Genomic DNA, 20704 nt, shown 5'->3' on the forward strand with positions numbered 1-20704 from the left:
TATCTGCCCGAGGGTGGTGGAAAGATGCCATCGCCGGGTGAGCCTACCGCCAGGAATACCTGAAGAACGAAGGGCACACAATTTAGCATTGTGCGCCGATCGGTGCCGCCGAGCCCACTGAGTCGTCCGCTGTGCTGGATCTTTCTTTTAAAGGCTTCCCAGGAAGTTCCGTATGACGCAGGTGTCCCGGATGTCGCACCGAAATCGTGTTCCAGCCGGGGGATATCGTCCACGTGCTTCTGCGTTGTCGGCTTTAGTGCCACCATGATGACCGGGCGGAACATTGCAGCGTGTCCTGTTGAAGTTGGCAAAGTGTATCTGCCCGAGGGTGGTGGAAAGATGCCATCGCCGGGTGAGCCTACCGCCAGGAATACCTGAAGAACGAAGGGCACACAATTTAGCATTGTGCGCCGATCGGTGCCGCCGAGCCCACTGAGTCGTCCGCTGTGCTGGATCTTTCTTTTAAAGGCTTCCCACGAAGTCCCGGATGACGCAGGTGTCCCGGATGTCGCACCGAAATCGTGTTCCAGCCGGGGGATATCGTCCACGTGCTTCTGCGTTGTCGGCTTTAGTGCCAGCATGATGACCGGGCGGAACATTGCAGCGTGTTCAGTTCAGTTCAGTTTATTACCTTAAGGACCCCCGTGGGGGTATTACATAAGGGGTGGATTATACAAAAAAAAATAAGTACAATGGTTGCCATGTGGGTTCAACATACAATATGATCTGTTAGTGCTTTGGAAAAGTTGGATGGGCAGGTGATAGCGGCGATGCTGTGGGAAAGGCCGTTCCAATCTAATGCTGCTCGGGGGAAGAAGGAGGCAGCGAACGTGGTCGTATGGGTCCGAGGCCGGGCAACTTGAAGAATGTGACCAGTGCGATGCGATATGCGAGCTGGTGATGTGATATAGCCTGCGTAACCGTGGGTGCTGTAAAAGAACTTATGAAACAGGTTTAGGCTGGCAATGCAGCGATGAATAACAAGGGTTGATAAGGCGGATTCTGCTTTTAAAGACGACACGCTGACTTGGTATGAATAGGTATTGTGGATGAATCTAGTGGCACGGTTCTGGACGGATTCGAGGGCATTTATGAGGTATATTTGATGTGGATTCCATATGGGGGATGCATATTCTAGTTTCGGTCTGATTAGCGATTGGTAAGCCAGGAGTTTAACTTGTTGGGGAGCGTGACGTAAGTGGCGTTTCAAAAAGCCTAGTGTTTTATTCGCGGATGATATTACATTAGAAATATGTGTGCGCCAAGATAAATCATGAGATAGCGTGACTCCTAAGTACTTAAATGAGTTAACTGCTTCTATTGGGATTTGAGCTATATTGTACGAAAAAATAAATGGTTTAGTGCGACGGGTGAAGGATACAATCTTGCATTTCTGAGGGTTAAGTGTCATCATCCACAGGTCGCTCCATTTCTGAACGTTAGTTAGGTCAGTCTGGAGGGCTTCTTGGTGGGAAGAGTTATTAATAGTACGATAAATGACGCAATCATCTGCGAACATACGAATGTGACATGATACGTGAAGGGGCAAGTCATTAATGTATATTAAGAATAATAACGGTCCGAGCACTGATCCTTGGAGGACGCCTGAGGTTACTGGGATGTAATCAGAAAATTCGTTATTAACTATGACTAATTGGGTTCGATTTGTTAAAAACTCCTTAATCCAGTTTAGAATGCTAGGGTGAATATTTAGGTAAGAGAGCTTAAGTAGTAATCTCTGGTGTGGTACTTTGTCAAAGGCTTTTGCGTAATCTAAAAAAATAGCATCAATCTGTTGGTTGCAGTCAAGGTTAGCATGTAAGTCATGAACAAATGTAGCCAGTTGTGTCTCACAGGAAAGGTTTTTACGGAAGCCATGTTGTGATGAATGAAAGAAATTGTTGGAATCGAGAAAGTTCATGACTTGAGAATAAATTACATGCTCCATGATTTTACAAGGAATGCTTGTTAGGGAAATGGGTCGATAATTTAAGGGCGAGTTTTTGTTACCGGACTTGAAGATTGGGACGACCTTTCCCACTTTCCAGTCATGCGGTATGTTACCTGAAGAGAGAGACTGAGAGTACAATAGTGATAAGTAGGCCGCGGAAATGTGCTTAGTATTTTTCAGAAATTTCGAGTTAATTTCATCGATCCCGGCTGATGACGTTAGCTTGATGTGTTCGATACGAGATGATATACCATCTGCGAAGAAAGAAACTGGATCCATGGTTGACGCTGTGAAGGAACTTATGAAGGCGTTAGCAGGTAAATCACACTCTTTCGCAAAAACAGTTGAAAAGGCTCTATTGAAAATGTCAGCACATTCACAATCGCTGATGGTTTGACCCATATCGTTAGTAAGAACAATTGTACGTGTATCCTTCGGGTTTACTACGTGTCAGAATTTTTTAGGGTTGTGTATTAGCATTTTTGGCAAGTCAGAGTGGAAAAAGGTGTGTTTTGCATTGCGGATAGCAGCAAGGTAATCAGCTTCGGCAGTGTAGTACTTTTCCCATGATGCTTGGCTTGGGTTCCGCTTTGCTGCCCGATAGTGACGCTTTTTCTTGTTTTCCAGGCGTTTCAGGGCCGTAGTAAACCACGGTTTTTGCTGGTTAGCACGGAAACTAGCTACCAGAATGTACTTGTTTGTTAGTTCGTGAACTTTGTCCCTGAAAATCGTCCAATTTTCGTTAAGAGACTTTGTGTGGAAATCGGTTTCATAAGTTGTAAAAAAAGCAGTTAGTTCTTCATTTATTGCTTGAAAATCACCTCTTTCATAAAGACGAATTGTTTTCCTGGAAACTTGACGAAGCATGGGTGTAAAACTGAAGGTAGCATGAATGACTTTATGATCACTTATTTCCCTTAGGTATGTAATACTTGTTGCGCTATCAGGGCTGTTGGTTAATATCAGATCTAGAGTGTTGGGGGAATTCTGCGCAATGCGCGTTGGCTCTAATATTAGCTGAGTAAGGTTGAAGTTAAGACAGACATCGACAAAATTTTTTGCTTCTGAAGAATTTGTCATGGAGGTGTAGTTACGCCAGTCAATAGTGGGAAAATTGAAATCACCAAAAAGAACAATATCTGCGTTAGGATACGATGATGTCAGTTCACTCAGCACATTGTTTAGTTTGTAGGAAAAGTCCGGATCATTTTGCGGTGGCCTGTAACAGACTCCTACCAGCACAGTTCGGGGGGCAGCGTGGCAGGGCAGCCATAGCAGTTCTAAGTTAGAATCTAAATTGATTAAGGATGCTGAAAACTGCTGATGTTCGGCTATGAGCACGCCACCGCCACGGGCTCTTTCCCGGTCTTTACGGTAAACTTTAAAGTTGGGCAGCGCAGCTAAAATTTCGGTATCACTGATATTACAGTACAGTACATCTTTATTTCCAGAAGAAGACAACTGGATGGTCTCTTGGGCTAAAAGCTACACAAAAGCTTGACGAGGCCCAAGAGACCATTACAAGGCAGCAGCGTAAAGAATAGAAACATAATAGATGAATAGTACATAGGTAGACAGTAATAGGGAAATAATAAAACAGTTACTGTGACAGGTAATAATGATGTCAATCACATAAAGCTACCAGTAATGAACTGAATCCAAAATAAAACAACTGAAAAGCACATACGCGGAAACAACAAACAAAGAATAATGGATCACAACTGCACAAAACAGGAATGTAATTGTTTTTTGTTCAAGCCCACTGTGTGTCTATATTTGTTTAGTATTGTAGGGAGGTTATGGGTAAGTGACTGATATTTATAAAATGTACGAAAATGAGGAACTGCCCACGCATCAACATTTCTTGTTTGCACGCTAATATTTCGTCACTCTAAGGATGCCAAGGACTTTAGAAGGTTAGTAACTTCAGGGGAGGAAAAGTAGATTGACTGTAATAGGCGAAATTCATACAACTTGTCTACACTTATGATATTGAATGATTCAAATGCACTCTTTGTAGTTTCTATGGGCTCAATATTTGCTATGCAACGGATGATTTTTTTCTGTAAAACCAGGAGTTTATTTAAATTGGTTTTTGTGGTTGTGCCCCAAACTAGACTGCAGTATCTTAAATGAGAGTTAAACAAAGCATGATATACTTGAAGTTTTATCTTGGGTGGAAGTACAGTACGACAGCGCGATATAACTCCTGTAATCGAGGAAAGTTTTGTACGAAGGTGATCAATGTGAGCATCCCAAGTTAGATGTGAGGAAAAATGTACACCTAATATTTTATGGTTGTCAACGATTTCAATTTCTTGGTGCTCATAGGTTATAGTGTGATTTATTTCAACTAATTTGTTTTTAGCGCGGAATATAATAGCTTTAGTTTCAGTGCAATTGATTTGAAGTCTGTTTAACTTGGACCATGTGGATAGCTTAGCTAAAAATTCATTACATTGCATGATTAAACCATCAGCATTTGGGCCAGAAATAAGAATAGTACTATCATCAGCATATATCACTAGTTTTACTGTATTATCAATATTCACCAAGTCATTAACGTATGTATTGAACAACAGCGGACCTAACACACTTCCCTGGGGTACGCCACTCTTTATCGGAAAAAGGGATGAGCTGCAGTTTTTGACAAACACTCTCTGAAACCTGTTGCTGAGGTAGCATTTCAGCAAAGCTAGACACGTGCCGCGGATCCCGTAAGCTTGTATTTTGGATAGAAGAATGTTATGGTCCAGACAGTCAAAAGCTTGCTGAAATCTATAAAAACAGCCAACGAGAACAAATTACTTTCTATGTTTCGTAAAATATTTTCTTTTAATGTTAGTAAAGCAGTTTCCGTCGATCTGTCCTTCCTAAAACCGAACTGTGCATTTGTTATTATGTTTTCTTTGTTAAAGAAGTTAGTTATACGAGCAAAAATGATTTTTTCTAGTGCCTTAGAAAATGCAGGGAGGACTGAAATTGGGCGATAGTTTGTTGCCAAGTTTGGGTCGCCGCCCTTGAAGGTTACAGAAACCCTGGCACATTTCATTTTTTCAGGAAAGACGCCCGAATCCAGTATTAAATTAAATATGTAAGCAAGTACGGATGTAAGTAAGGTCAATACATACTTTATCGGCATGATTTGAATGTTTTCAATATCAAGCGCCTTACTGTTTCGGAGCAACATGAAAGTGTTATAAATCTTCTGCTCATCAGTAGGCTGAAGGTATATTGTTTTCATTGTACTAGTGGAGATTCCAGTTGTATCTGGAGGATAGTCACAAGGATTTGCAATACTCACAAAATGATTGTTAAGGTAATCCGCAAGCGCTTTACCGCTCAATTCACCACCTTCATGTGTTAAAACATCCGGAAGGGAACTTTTACTTTTACGACCCAAAACAGTGTTTATTGCTTTCCATGCAGCATCCGGGCGTTGTCGAGCGCAGTCTGCAAATAACTGCTCATAGTATAAAGATTTGGCTCTCCGAAGCTCAGCGTTTAGCTTATTCCGCAATATTTTAAACTCCTTTAGAGTTTCTTTTGAACGTGCACGCAAGAAAGAATGAAAGTGACGATTTTTATTTTTGATCATTTGTAAGTGTTCTCGAGTGACCCATGGTTTCTTAATCTTTTTTGTTGGCACGATAGTTTGCAAAGGGAAATGTTTAGCATAGATGCACACAAAACGATTTATGAATTCGTTATACGCGTCATTCGCATCCACATTTTTTAGCACGGCAGACCAATCTTGGTTCATGATTTCATTCTTGAACGAGATTAGCTTTCCTTCGGTAATGCGCTGAACAAAAAATGTTTCCCTTTTCACATTCCTGTCCAGTGAATCAATGCGATATGTTAAGAAAGTAGGACAGTGATCACTAACGTCGCCGGCAACTGTGCCTGCATTGTAAATTTCAGTGTCAAGATTCGTAACAATGAGATCTAGCATGGATGATGTAGAACATGTAATTCGAGTTGGTGTTTTAATCACATTTATGAAACCAGATGAAACCAGTTTTGTGCTAAAGTCACGAACACAGTTATTTTCCTCTAACGTGTTTATGTTAAAATCACCACCACTGATGAGCCTAAGGTTGTTTTTACAAATAAATTCCAAGAAGTCTTCATAAAATTCTAAGAAGCGTGCAACATTCCCAGTTGGTGGACGATACAAGACAGAAATTATTTCTTGTTTATTTTTCAGCGTTAAGATTTCATAATCCAAAGTGGTCTTACTGAATTCCGGCAAAATTTCACACTTCTTGTGCTTTGCAACTAGAATTGCGACGCCATCACCCCTGCTGTTTTTACGATTAAGAAAGAAGTTATTGTAACCATCTAGTTCCAACATTTTGCTGCTGTTTGTATACCAAGTTTCCGACAGCATTAGGACAGAAAATTGAGAGCAAAATTGCTGTAATAAAAGGACAATGTCATCTTCTTTACGGTTCACTGAACGTGCATTGATATGCATAACTGATTCGCATGATAAATAATCAAACTTCACATCAGATGGCAGAGTAAGCTCCTGATAATCCATCTTTCAATGCTTGAAAACACGAAGCAGATAGCCAGATGAGCACGATGTCGGCAATCACACGTTATCGGCATCACGAGCTGTGTTGCCCGCTTGAGTAGAAAAAATCTTGTCGACAACGTCCTCACCTGTCACATGCACAGTGGGCGTGTTATCTGCCTGCTTGGCAAAGATTTTCCCGTTGTAGGACCACACCGATTTCCAGTTACACTCATATTTTTTTTTTTCACAGCCATTGCAAGTAGTTTCTTCAATGCGGGACAGAGGTGCTCATTAACACATATTGCATTTGATTTGTCTAGGCCGATGTCTTTGCTTCTAAGCCGTGTTTTTTTCGCCTTCGTCAGGACCATGTCTCGCTTCCGGCGGGATTTGAATTGGACGAGGATGTGCGATTTCCCAGCAGTTCGCGTCGGCACGCGATGGCAGACTTCAATGTCAGCTTCTTCTATCGGTTCTGAGATGGTGTTGCCAAATTTAGAGAGAATGTCACTCAGGGATTCGCCTTCAGTCTCTGCTATTCCTTGTATTTCAATGTTACACTTCCTTGAATATTGTTCAGCATGAGTAAGCCTGCTTTCTGCATTTTGCAATTTACTTTCGAGAGATGCGCATCTGGCACACAGCGCCTCATTATCAGTTGATAGTTGCACGTTTTTGGAAACCTCATCATCCAGTTGTTTTTTGATGTCCTCTATTGTCCCATGCGCGAACTCAAGGCTCTCGGTCAAGCTTTTTTGCTCGGTTTTTAGCTCACGAATTTCGTTTCGCAAATCTCTTTCCATAGCCTCTAGAAAGGCCTTCAGTTCAAGTTTTACTTCGTCTTTAAGTTTAATTCAGCCCTCATTTCTTCCTTCAGCTTATTTAACTCTTTAGACATTTGAAAGCAAGCAGCCTTTCGGGTGCAACAAGATAATAAAGCACTGCAGCTTGAGACAACACACAAGCACAAGTCCAAAATCAGGCAGCAGCGACGACACACAATACAGAAGATAAGTCAAGGAATCGATACGGCGATAACACTAACCTGTGACAAGAGCGTACAACTGTTAACACAGTGCGCACGGGGCACGTCGCTGCTGCCAAGTGAGGCTAGCTGCGCTGATGTGGCTCCTTTTGTAGCTCCTGGCACTGGCGTAGGGCAGCGCAGTAGTTCTGCGCAGCTGACGGTCACGCCTCCTGGTACAACTTGCGGAAAATTGTCTGTTAACCACGTTTCTTTAAGAATGAGAAGGGTGCTGTTGGTTGATAAGACAAGACTAGATACGATTTATCGTTTCGGTAAAAAGCTTCGTATGTTAGTAAATACTGCAGATAAGGTAAGATTAGTTCGGGGGGTGTGCTGTCGGGGAGTTGCTTTAGAGCGAGCAGAGTGTGATTGCTATGGCACTTCTTTTACCGTTTCCGTCAAGTCGTCGAATATATACTGCTTGGGGCCTATGTACAGTGTTTTAAAGCGCAGTCCGTATTTATCAGATGTTTCTTTCGCGAAACGTAGTAAATGTTTGCGTGCCTTACGGACTGTTACGTTTCGCCTACAACGCACGGTATAGCCGGCGCGGATGCAACGGACGCCGGGGCTTCGTTCAAGTGGCGGTCATTTTGGACCCGTTCATCGCTGCCGCAACGCCTCCCGCCAAACGCGTCCAGGCAGGTTTCAATGCCACGTGTCGTCGTGTGTGCGTGTGTGTGTGTGTGCATGTTGGTGCCCACGCTTGTCAAAGCGCGGCAGCCGGGGAGAGGAGCTCCCCAACTGGGAGGCGAGGAGGTCTGACCGGCGCCGGCCCGGCGGACGCGCCCGTCACGTCTGTGCATGTCCGTGCGTCGCCGTCTTGTGCGACTCATCCCAAGCCGTTCCTTCTTGCCCTCGACTCCGAGGGTATAAAAAGACAGCCGCGCCGGACGCCAAGGGACTTCGATTTCTTCCTTCGAGTAACGTGGTCGCCCTGACCGGCTGCTCTTTTGCGATGCCAGAATAAACAAGTTGTTCTGTTGCCAGTCGACTCATACTTTGCCGAGACCTTCGGATGTTTCCAGCTGTGCCCCAGGCCGCCAGGCCAACGCTACCCTTGGGGCTTGCAACCCTTTTGCAACAACTCGTTGCCAGCGGTGAGATCCCGACAACGGAGGCCAGCAGCGAAGATATGCGGTCAACTGTATGCTGAGCAGCACAACGACCATCCGGGAGCAGTGCAACGAGCCCTGTGTGATGACTGGTTGCCTGCAGCGGAACGACTGCGCTGAATTCTTGGCTGCGAGGTTTGATGAGTGCGGGACTTTCTTCTTCTGAGTTTTGCCAGGCTTTTGTTAGTGTCAGAAACAGAGCTGGTAATTGTGGTTGTCGTTGCTGCCGGGTTAGTTTGCGGCAAGACAATAGTAGGCAGTAGAGAAAGCAGCATTCGGAGCAGCCATGGATTTGAAGTCGTTGTGCAAACCGAAATTGCTGGAGCTTGAGAGAGAGTTGGGTCTGGATGTCTCAGACAAACTCAGAAAACCAGAACTGCTGAGGGCTATTCTTGAGTTGGAGGCTGAGGATGACGAGCTGTCGGAATGCCTTGAGACCATTGAGGAGAGGGAGCAAAAAGAGGAGCGCGAACGTAAAGAGCAAAAAGAGGTGCGCGAACGTAAAGAGCAAAAAGAGAAAGACGAGCGCGAACGTAAAGAGCAAAAAGAGAAAGAAGAGCGCGCTTTGGAAATGAAGCGTCTCGAGGTAGAGATGGAACGCGCTCGTAATGGAAGTCAGGCACACGGTGCAGGAGAACGGGTATCGTTCAAAATGACTGACCTGATGCGGCCGTTTAAGCTTGGAGAGGACATTGGTTTGTTCCTGGTTAACTTTGAGCGAACGTGCGAGAAGCAGGGGTTCTCTCGGGAAACGTGGCCACAGCGCTTGCTCACTTTGTTACCCGGCGAGGCGGCCGACGTAGTCGCTCGCTTGAAGAGAGAGGAGACAGAGGATTTCGACCAAGTGAAATCGAGTCTGCTAAAAAAGTACAGGCTGTCAGCGGAGGCGTTCCGTCGGAAGTTTCGGGAAAATGAAAAAGGCAGAAGTGAGTCATATACAGAGTTTGCCTACAGGCTTATGTCAAACATGCAGGAGTGGCTCAAAGAAGAGAAAGCGTTTGGTGACCACAAGAAAATTCTGCAGTGTTTCGGGCTGGAACAGTTTTATAGTCGGTTACCTGAGAACGTGCGGTACTGGGTCTTGGATAGGCCAGACGTTAGTACAGTGGCTAAAGCCGCCGAGCTAGCCGAGGAGTTTGTGACGCGTCGGGCTCGCGGAGCTAAGGACGGTCAAAAGGGTGAATTTGGCTCCAAGTCTGAGAGGCCGAAGTTCACACCCATGAGAGCAAGGGGGGACACACGTAGTGCGGATGCGAGTGAAAGCAGTCCGACCGAACGTAAGGAGACGGCGGCAGCCGAAGCCGAACGCAGAAAGCGGTTCGAGAGGAGGCAAGCGCGCGTGTGTTATACGTGCCAGAAGCCGGGTCGCTTTTCGGCGCAGTGTCCAGAAACAAAAAGAAAAGTCGTGTGTTTGTCATTATGTAGCACTGACGAGAACATGAAGCTTCTCGAGCCTTACATGCGAGACTTCCTCGTGAACGGGAAAGAGTGCCGAGTGCTTCGTGATTCCGCAGCTACAATAGATGTAGTTCACCCCTCTTACGTAGAACCCGATATGTTCACGGGCGAGTGCGCATGGATCAAGCAAGCCGTGGAAGCTCATAGCGTGTGTCTGCCCGTAGCAAAGACGATGTGCTCTTTCTATTTCTTTTGGGTCTATGGTGATGTCCAAATTTTCACTGCAAAGGCGGGTGACCAGTTCTTCAGACTCAGAGGACGTTTCCTTTGAGCTAGTATCAGGTAAGCCATAAAATAGCAGGTTGTTGCGGCGCGACCGGTTTTCGGCATCGTCTACTCTGGATTCGAGGTTACTGATTTGGCTCGCCGACGTGGCGGCATCAGTCTTAATGGATTCAACTTCTGTTTTAAGTGATGCGAGGTCCTGATAGTGGGTTTCTAATTCGGTAATGCGCTTACTTAACTCGGTGATCGATTTGTCTGTCGCTACTAACCTGCTGCTGAGATCTTTTACTTCGCTGATTAACGTGCTTTGGCCCGATGTTAGTTTCTGTAGTTCTGCAAGTATGGCGGCAGTGTCAGGACCAGGGTTAGTTTCTATGTCACCGGATTGCATAAGCAGCGAATGGACAACAGCAAAGCATTCAACGACAATACAAGTACAACACTGCGGGCTCGGCAGCTGAATTAAGAAGTAGTTGCTCGATTTCTTTGCAAAAAGAGAGTATGATTTTCTAACCTGCATGGCGAAGAGAAGAGGGTTACTCGTCCGCGCAGTGGCACAGCTGCCGAGCCCACAAGGCGCCGCGGTCCGCGGGCGATCTTTTATAGGTGGCGAAAAACATGATGTCCGCAGCGATTGTATTTCCCACGACGAACGGATGGTCCCAGAGCCAGGTGGTGGCGAAATCCAGGTAAACGTGACGTCAGCCGCTGTTACGGAATTGGTATCAGCTTCATGACTGCCGTAGTGATGACGATAACGTGGCCGCACGTCAACGCAGGCAGCAGCCAGAACAGGCAACAGCACATGTGTGAACACAGGAAGGAGCACCTGCATGGCGAAGACAAGAGGGTTACTCGTCCGCGCAGTGGCACAGCTGCCGAGCCCACCTGTTGAAGTTGGCAAAGTGTATCTGCCCGAGGGTGGTGGAAAGATGCCATCGCCGGGTGAGCCTACCGCCAGGAATACCTGAAGAACGAAGAGCACACAATTTAGCATTGTGCGCCGATCGGTGCCGCCGAGCCCACCGCGGTGGCAACCGCCATCTATGTTGTAGAGATGAAATTAAATGCGAACAGCTTGCGCTGCGGTGTGCTAGGTGGTGTTATGACCGCGTTCAGTTTGAGTTCGGGTTTATGGAGTTCACAGTTCCAAAGCGACTCAGGCTATGGACGCTGTAGTAGAGGGCTTCGATAATTTCGGTGACATGGGGTTTTTTAACGTGCAATGACATCGCACCGGGGTTGAATTTGGAGGACCTGCAGATGAAATCTTTGAAGACGTCAACTGGGCCGAACGCGGAGCCCGGTGATAACACGATGGTTTCGCCCTTCCGGGCAGCAGCAGGTGCAGCAGCACCCTTGCGGACAGCTGCACCCACCGCGACCTCTTCAGGCTTCAGACGGGCAGGCAATGGCAGCTGGACCTGTGTGCAGGTGTCAACCATTGAGAAGTCAAGGAACCCGTACCATCCAGGCGCCTGTGATGTACGCGTCTGTGTGCTGTTGTGGTCCATGAATGCGACGCCAACGGAAACGCGGACATTTATTACGGCCTCTCTTTGGTTCTTTTCTCTTTCACTCCAAACTTTCTCCCTTCCCTCACGGGCGTGGTTGAAGTGTCCACCGATATGTGAGACAGTTACTGCGTCTTTCCTTTCGTCTGAAATCACAATCACAATGGAGACGCACAACGGCCAGTTCATGGAGCAGCGTTACTGCAGCCCGCTCGTCATCTCTTCTGGCGGCGGGTGGATTGTTTTTAAAGGTCTCCTAGGGACTCCGAGCGATTTTGCCAACGGGCAAGGCCTTGCGCCCAGCGGACGATGGCGTTCTATGAATTCGCTGGCTGTACTGCCGTATTCTGTCGCGTTCCACTCTTAAAGGCGAAGCTTAAGTGGCCCAATTTTTTCTGAAGTCTTATGCCCTATCTTAACAGCGATCTTCGATTAGTCATTATCCGCTCGTAAAACCCTTGACGGCTGACGCGCAGCAATCGTAATTTTGATTTTTAGACTAGTCACCGCACTTCTCTCAATTATCGTCGAATCTTCTTAACAGACGCTGTACGCAAGAAGAAGAAGAAAGGGAATTTTATTGAAAGAAAGGCGGAGAGGTCGGCCGGTGGTAACAGGGCCCTGGCCTGCTACTCCACACAGGGGAAAGGGAAGAGGAGGAAAAGGAAAGTGTGAATGAAGGCTGATGATGGCCTAATACAATGAGTTTCACGAATGATGTCTATGCACACGCACACACACACACACACACAACACTGGCTGGCGCTCGCATCGCGGTTACTGGACACACATAAAACTCAAAACTGGTGTCTGCAACACAACACCGACACATGTCATTAACCATGTAGGTTGTGCACAGGCGGTCACAAACGAGTATCCAGGCCTGTGTCACACAAAAAGTTGAGCAGGGCTTTTGTCACACGCCACCAATCAGAACGTCTCGTCCTTGCGCCCAGAAGAGTTTCCTCAGAGAGAGGGCGAGAGTCCAGGTTTTTCACGGTCGCCTCCAATGTTGTTCTTTCAGAAGTATACTTCGGGCACGCGCAAAAAAGGTGTCCAATAGTCTCTGGTGTGTTGCACTGTGCGCAATTTGGGTTACTTTCGATGCCGATCTTGTGAAGATAGTGTTTGGTGTAGGCAACTCCAAGCCGTAGCCGGTGGAGTAAAGTCCCATGACGTCGCACCACCACAGATGGGAAATGTAATCGTGAGCCAGCGTCAAGCTTACACACGCGGTCCTGTTGATGACTCGGATCATGCCAGTGCGACTGCATTGCCGCCTGCATTAAATGCGCCAACAAGGCTCCAATGTCTGATCTTGAAAAGGCTATCTCAATGAAAGCGCCATCACTATGTGCCATCCGAGCCTCGGCGTCAGCACGCTCGTTTCCCGCTATGCCGCAATGGCTCGGTATCCATTGAAACTTTATGATATGGCCGCGGTGGAAAGCCTCGGCTAACAAAAGCACAATCTGTTGAACCAGCTGCTCGCATGCTCTTGGTTTTAGATAAGTTTGTACGACCTGTAATGCCGATCTCGAGTCGCAGAATATAGTCCATTGCTGCGCTGGCTGGTGACCAATATAAAGGACGGCTTCTCGTATGGCTGCCAATTCGGTTGCCGTAGAGGACGTTTTGTGCATGAGCCTGAAACGGTGACATGAGGCATTTCCTGGCACTATCACCGCTGCAGCTGAAGAAGTGGTCGTAACGGATCCGTCCACGAAAACATGCTGGGTGTTAGTATACATAGATGTAATGTATGACAGCGCCAGCTGTTTCAGTCCGACTGTTGGAATGTGCGTTTTCTTTGTTATCCCTGGGATTGTTGTCCGTATAGATGGTTTTGGTACTGCCCAAAGTGGCACCTCCGCAATCTGGTGTGGCGCGTAGTTCGAAGGCAGCGCATTGCGCTGCATCCAAAGGGCTCTGGAAAAGGCTGCATCTGGACGCACCGCACTAATGTTAGTCAGGGGGTGATGACGATGCCTGGTCAGATGCCGCAAATGCACACGAAGTGGCTCCTGTTGAAAATAAATTCGTGCTGGGCAGGCGCGGGCCTCATAAAATGTGCCCCATGTAGAAGTTTTACATGGCAAACCCAAGCATACTCTTAAAGCACGAGCCTGCGCGCTTTCAAGCACACGCAGGCCTGATAGTCTGACCCCCGAGAGAACGGGTGCACTGTATCTGAGAAGGCCGACTACCAGCGCCTGGTACACGTGTAGTAAAGATCGCTCAGAGGGACCCCAACATTTTCCTGCCATACACCGCACAATGCTTGCAAAGCTGTCGAGCTTTTTCTTGAGCACAGAAATGTGCTTCGTCCAGGACAGGTCACGGTCTATCGTAACACCTAAGAATTTGTGATGTGTTACGTATGGAACAATTTGTCCGTCGATTGTGACCGGATACCACGCCATTATCTTGCGTTTGAAAGCCAATGTTACGCTTTTAGTTGGCGAAAGTTCAAGCCCCTGACGGCGCAAGTACGCAGACGTAATGGACACCGAACGCTGCAATCTTGCTTGCACTTGGGGACGCGTGACACTTGATGTCCAGATGCAAATATCGTCTGCGTAGGCGGATATTGAAACAGTCTTCGGTAGTTGTTTTAAAAGGCCAATGAGCACGAGATTGAACAACGTTGGACTGAGCACTCCTCCCTGAGGAACACCACAAGCAACATGATGATCTGCTGTGTCACCTTCAAGAGTCTCCATGTAGACTGTCCGATTTGTCAAATAGCTTGCAATCCAATTGTGTAGACGTCCGCCTATACCACATTCTTCGAGTGCATTTAGTACTGCATCATGCTGAACATTATCAAATGCGCCCTTTATGTCGAGGAAAAGAGCAGCAGTCAACCTGTGACGGCGTTTTTCATGTTCTACCGTTGACACGAGATCAATTACGCTGTCGATGGCAGACCGGCCTTTGCGGAAACCCGTCATTGTGGAAGGGTATAGCCCATGTTTTTCAAGGAACCATTCTAGACGGGTTAGCACCATACGCTCCATCGTCTTGCCAATACAACTTGCCAGAGCTACTGGTCTGTAGGATGTTAATGTGAGTGGCGATTTCCCTGGTTTGAGCAAGGCCACAATGCGGCTTCTTTTCCACTGCTGTGGTACAGTGGCAGAGGCCCAAGAGTGGTTGAACAATGCTAAGAGGGCTTCCATTACCTGTGGGCCTAGATGACGAAGCGCATTGTATGTTATTCCATCAGGTCCTGGGGATGAAGGATGCGTGCAAGCAGAAAGAGCTGCTTTCAGTTCTTGAATTGTGAAGGGGATGTCCAGTCGATCGTCCATCGTGGGGGGAGCACATCGATGCTGCCGAGGTAAAGAAGCGCTTCCGGCAATTCTCGAGCAGAAATCCTCCGCCACCTCTAGTTCTTGCCGTCTATCATGACGTGCCAATGCACGGAAAGGGTGTTTCTGCTGGGGAAAGGTCGGCAGTGCTCGAACAACGTGCCAGATTGTGGAGAGTGGTTTGCGGGGATCCAATCTGCTGCAAAATGACCGCCACCGTTGTTTGCCTAGGTTCTCCAAATAGCGCTGTATTTGCTTCTGGGCACGTCGAGAGGCCCGGAGATCCGAGACATCCTTTGTCCTCCGGTATTTTCTTTCTGCGCGCCGACGAATCGCCCGAAGCTGCGCGTAGATCACATCCACTGGTGCTGTGGAATTTGGCGCTGAGATATTGCGTGTTGCATCGTGCATGGCCGAAATAATACGCTGTTCCACATCTGTTGGATCAGCGAGTTTCCCACAGGTTTTTTCTAGAACAATGCGGAAAGCACTCCAATCGGTGCAACGTATTTTGGCATTTGGAAGACGGTGAAACCACCGTTGCTGCACATACGTCGGTATGTGGTCACTTCCATAACTTTCAATATCAGCACACCACGTTGCGAACGATGACAGGCGCCTGGATACAAATGCAAGGTCCAGGCAGCTGCTGTAGGTAGTCCCGCGTAGAAATGTCGGCGTGCCATCATTGAGCAAAACGAGACCTGCATTGTTCATGAACGTGGCGATATCCCGTCCTCGAACGTTCGTAACGGCGCTTCCCCAGCCGTGGTGATGCGCATTGAAATCTCCTACTATTATATGGGGTTCCGAAACGCTGTCAAGTAGCGATTGTAGTCGTAGGGCATCAAATCGACCCCTTGGTGGTATGTAGCCACCTATAATAGAGATTGTGCGCCCATTCAAAGTCACAGTGATTGCTACATACTCGTTGCTACTGCCCCCAGGAATTTGATGGCGAACGTAAGTGAGGTCACGACGGACGCATAGTAGTACCTTGCTCAAATGCCCAGCCGCTTCAGAGAGGAAACTTTCATAACCGGACAGTCGAAAAGTAGATGTGATATGAGGCTCACATATTACAAGCACCGGAAATCGGTATTTGAAGATCCTCTGCCTGAGATCTGCTAGGCGGCCTCGCAGACCTCGAGCATTCCATTGTAATACTGCCGATCGAGAGATTCTCTCCTGCAGTGAGGGTGCTGACGACGGTAGAGCCATAATTTTGACTGCTATTAAAGGGTGGCAAGCACCGGTTCAATAGCGTCTAAAATTTGGACAGCAGCCTTAGCAATTGGCGTGTCCACTCCAGCAATTATCAGCCGTAAGGTGCCTATCAGCTGTTTCAGCATCGCCCTGATTTGATCATCTGTTGTCGACACAGCCGGCGGACGCACAGGCGGACGTGTCACAGAGCTTACAGTACGCGATGGTAGAAGTGGCCACTCTGCGGGGTCCTCCTGGGGGGTTGTCAGTCTTGGCTCTTGCGGAGCTGGAGGCAGTGGCTTTTGCGCGGCAGAGCGGTCGCGGTCCTCCTGATGTGCTGACACGTCATTTACTGAGCTCAATTTCTTCTGCCGACTTCGTGTCCTCCTCTTGGAGCGACGTACTGCGACTGCTGCTTCTCGGTGAGTAGAATGGTCTCTCACCATTTTCTTCAAGATCTTCATCTCTGTTTTCACCTTCGGACATTCCCTAGATGTTGCCTCATGAGGACCTTTGCAGTTGGCACAAACTGGAGACTCAATCGTACATGTAGGTCCATCGTGCACGCCACCACAACGCGGACATGTTTTCGTGCTCGTACACGCAGCACTTACATGTCCAATCATCTGGCATTTTCGGCACTGTACAGGTCGGGGCACATAAGGACGCACTGGGTGCCTCACAAAACCCAGTTTCACATGCGATGGTAAAGTAGTACCCTCAAACACTAGTTTGACACACCGTGATTTGCCGAAACGATGGATGTCAGTTATGCGAACAGAACTTGATAGCAGTTGCACCAAGTCCATATCCTTGATCTGTATGTCCACGTCAGAAATCACACCAGCAGTAGTGTTAAGTCCATGAGCGAAGAACGAGCGGACTCGTATGTTGCCAAGGACAGACACGGTCTTCAACTTATCCAGGGTTGCCCGGCTAGAGACATCAACAGAGAGGATATTCCTTCTTGCGTTAATACGCACTTCTTTGACTTGGCCCGGAACCAGTCGTTCAAGAAGAAGAGTCAAAGTCTGCCTGTTGATGGAGTTGAGATTCTCTTCCTCAACAGGCATGTATGAAATTGTGTAAGTGAGAGATTGCTCACTTACATTGGCCTCGTTGGTTGTTTTCTTGCTCACACTGGATTGGTGAGGCATCTTCGCTGGCACAATGGACTTGTTAGCCCGCTTCGTACACACACTGGGCCCACACTCAGTCGGGGTTTTGGAAAGCTTCCTCTTCAGGCGCCGACTCACAATCTCGGTGTAGCCTCCGTCGAACTCCATGTCATCCGAGTCAGAGAAACTGGACGATCCCGGGAGCTCTGAGGGGAGATCCATACTGCATCCAGGCTGATCTGTGCAGTTCACACTGCTAGCCACAGAAGGCAGCAGAGGCGGCGGGTCATCCGCCATCGCCTGGGACGGCGAGGTGGCCTTGAAGGCTACAGAAGCACAAAGTATTTCAAAAAACAGGAGCTCGATCAAGAGATGCTGCCGTTCGCAGCGCTCTTCTTCTTCTTCCCTTCCTGTACGCAAGCTTATAGAACATGTCTTGTACCCTGCAATTATTGACTATTTTGAGGGCCATAACCTAACTTTTGACTGCAAGCACGGTTTTCGCAATGGTTACTTGGATTAAACACAACTAGCAGGTTTTATTAATGAATGCTACATTCATCACTACATCTGGGTTTTCAAGTTGACACAATATTTTAGATTCCTGATCGCGCTCCTCACCATAGTCTCCTACTTAAACTAAAGCAACTGAACATTCATCGTGATGTCATTGCAAAAAGGTACAAGGTTTTCTATCATGCTGAAGTCAGTTCACTTCTGCTAACAATTATGACTCATCATCAGGAAATGTAACCTCTGGAGCCCCAAAAGGTAGTGTATAAGGTAACATATAGCTTCGGGTTGGACTTTTCGTTTAAAACCGAAACATGCCGGCATAAGTACGCTGAATACAGTTTTCGAAATTCAGTTTTAACGTAAAAAGGTCAGTATCCTTGGAATGGCTGTTGAATGGAAGTTATACAAAGTCGGAGTTGAAAATTAACTAAGTATTACAGCCAGGAGCACGATGCGACGATTGCATTGTTGCATAAACAGCGCAGTTGTGAGATTTTAAATATTGCTCCGCTATAGCTTACACGCCTCTGCTGACCGGGAAGGATCATCACCGCCTCATCGTCTTCTAGTTAGGAACCGTTAGTTCACTATCATCACTTGCTTAGAGCAGCTAGTCGTTTAAACAGGTTAATCAACTGCACGTAGGACACTGGCAGGAAACCACGCATGGACGTCAAAGAAAAGTTGTGGCTACTGCGACGATTGAGCGGCAGTCCTCAGCACGAAGACATGTCCCGCCCTCAAACATGTCAAGCTAGTTCTGAGAAGTAAACTCCCACTTCCATTTTTGCTTGCCGGCTATCTCATAAAACTTGCTTTGCTATTTCTGCGGCGATGGCAATTTCTTCTGCAAGCACAGCTCCAGGTACTATCATTTGCGCGTTAATTCCTGGAAAATAAATTGTTCAGGATGAGAAAACACCGAGACTTTAAGTGAATTTTGACTACACAGAACTGCTACATTTAATCACCGTAAACGTCGGTACTTCATACATCGAAAATAATATTCGCCGATAAAAAAAAAACTTTTTTTTTAAAAAAACAACAAAAAAGTCTGCCAAATTTTAAAAATTAAAGAACCGAAAAGTCCAACCCCTGCATATAACTACCCACGTAGGCAGCGAAACATTACAATCGGACCTCAATTCCATAACATGTCGGTGGTATTCCTGGTTAATGTCCCTCAATGTTTCTGAAACTCAAGTCTTCCACTCCACGCAACCGCATATCCACCGCCTATTCCCTAAATAATACTGGCCTCCGTCTTACAAACTCAAATAGGTACACTGATGTTCACCCCCAGTCCGACTTGTCATGGAACTGTTACTGTAAGTTAACTCTGGCTTCTGCTGACCGCTGGTAGGGAGTCATAAAGCATACCCTTAAAAATTCCCGCATCAATGTAAAACGACCAACATAGGTAACTCTAATACGTCTCAAAGCTGACTTTGTGTCAAATATTTGGGATCATCAGCAGACGTTCGTAATGACATTGAAACCTTGCAGAACCACGTTATACGTTTCATCTTATCAGATTATTCACGCCAATGCGGTGTGACATTAATAAAAAATCACGCTCAGTTCGAAGACGTATTGAACCGCCGCAAAATACCTCGTTTAACTCTTTTCCATGTGTTGTATTATAGTCCACTTCTTCGTGAGGATTTTCTTGAGCCCGCGACTGCCAGTCTTCCGCGTCATGAAAATCATGCAAAATTAAAGAAGCCATCTGTAGTACTTATTATTTATTTTTCAAGGTCATTCATTCCTCGCAGAATAAAATATTAAAGCGACTCAGCTTGACGCATCGCCACTGAAACAAACTTATCTAAATTCCAAGGGCTTTTACATGAATCTATTTTCATCTAGGAGAATTTATTTTTACTTTTCAATAACATCTTGCCTTGTAACACGCCCTGTTACTATCCAACTATTTTGCTTCTTGACATTTCACTTTCTGCCCTAATTTGTATTTTCCTTTTTCGTTCTTTTGTATCTTTGGCTTTGTCTTTTGTGTTGTTCCGCTGAACAGTGACAATGTTTGGTTAATTGCTAGTTTTTTTTCTATAAATATGCTTGCCGTTTAACTTTTGTGGACTTCACTTTGTTTTGTCCGTGCGTACTGCAATTATGGGCTGTTATTTTACCCTCTATTTAATATCTTCAAAGTTAAGGCCCATGAGGGTATCCTGAATAAAAAATTTTAACCGATGGCGACCCGTCGTTTTCAGAAAGGGTGTCGTGAGTTTGAATTGACTGGGAGGGTGGTTCCCAAATCTATATTACTCGTCGATAAATGTGTCTTTTGCTGCTGGACAAACGTAAATGTAACCCGAACGAATAATAAAGTCAAATTTTATTCAGAACAATAATTATAAGGAGTTCTCAGTGTCCCATGAAATACCGAGCCAACAACATAATCGAAAATTGAACGAAAACTTGCTTAAAAGCACAAGTTTTGACATTCTTCGTAAATAGTGTTCTTCCTATTCATGGTCTCTGTAGATCTCATATATCGCACTTTGTTAATAATGAAATGACACTACATGCAGCATGTCCTAGTTCGTCCCAGTGTAGTGAATTTCATCGCCGGTTCCTCGAAACTGACCTTTGTTTCGCAGGTTCCGCTCGCCCTGATGTATCTCTGTGTGCTGTTGTTCAACATCCTCCAAATGGTGGTCAGCTTTGAGCGCTGCCTCGAGTACTCTGAGCTTCCTCAAGAGGTGAGATGCCGC

At 46.5% G+C, this 20704-nt stretch overlaps 1 protein-coding gene and 1 long non-coding RNA gene across 2 annotated transcripts in view; one reads left to right on the forward strand and one right to left on the reverse strand.

Moving 5' to 3' along the window:
* LOC144108698 (multidrug resistance-associated protein 1-like) overlaps positions 1–20704 on the forward strand; it is a 256880-nt gene that overhangs the window by 208618 nt on the left and 27558 nt on the right. Inside the window, exon 22 of the mRNA XM_077641869.1 lies at positions 20591–20692. Coding sequence (XP_077497995.1) covers positions 20591–20692 — 102 coding nt within the window. The remainder of the gene's footprint in view (positions 1–20590; positions 20693–20704) is intronic.
* LOC144108884 (uncharacterized) overlaps positions 1–20704 on the reverse strand; it is a 106302-nt gene that overhangs the window by 59494 nt on the left and 26104 nt on the right. The gene's annotated exons all lie outside the window — the stretch shown is intronic.

This window comes from Amblyomma americanum, chromosome 10, assembly GCF_052857255.1.
Source record: "Amblyomma americanum isolate KBUSLIRL-KWMA chromosome 10, ASM5285725v1, whole genome shotgun sequence".
In the NCBI taxonomy this organism is placed as follows: Eukaryota; Metazoa; Arthropoda; class Arachnida; order Ixodida; family Ixodidae; genus Amblyomma; species Amblyomma americanum.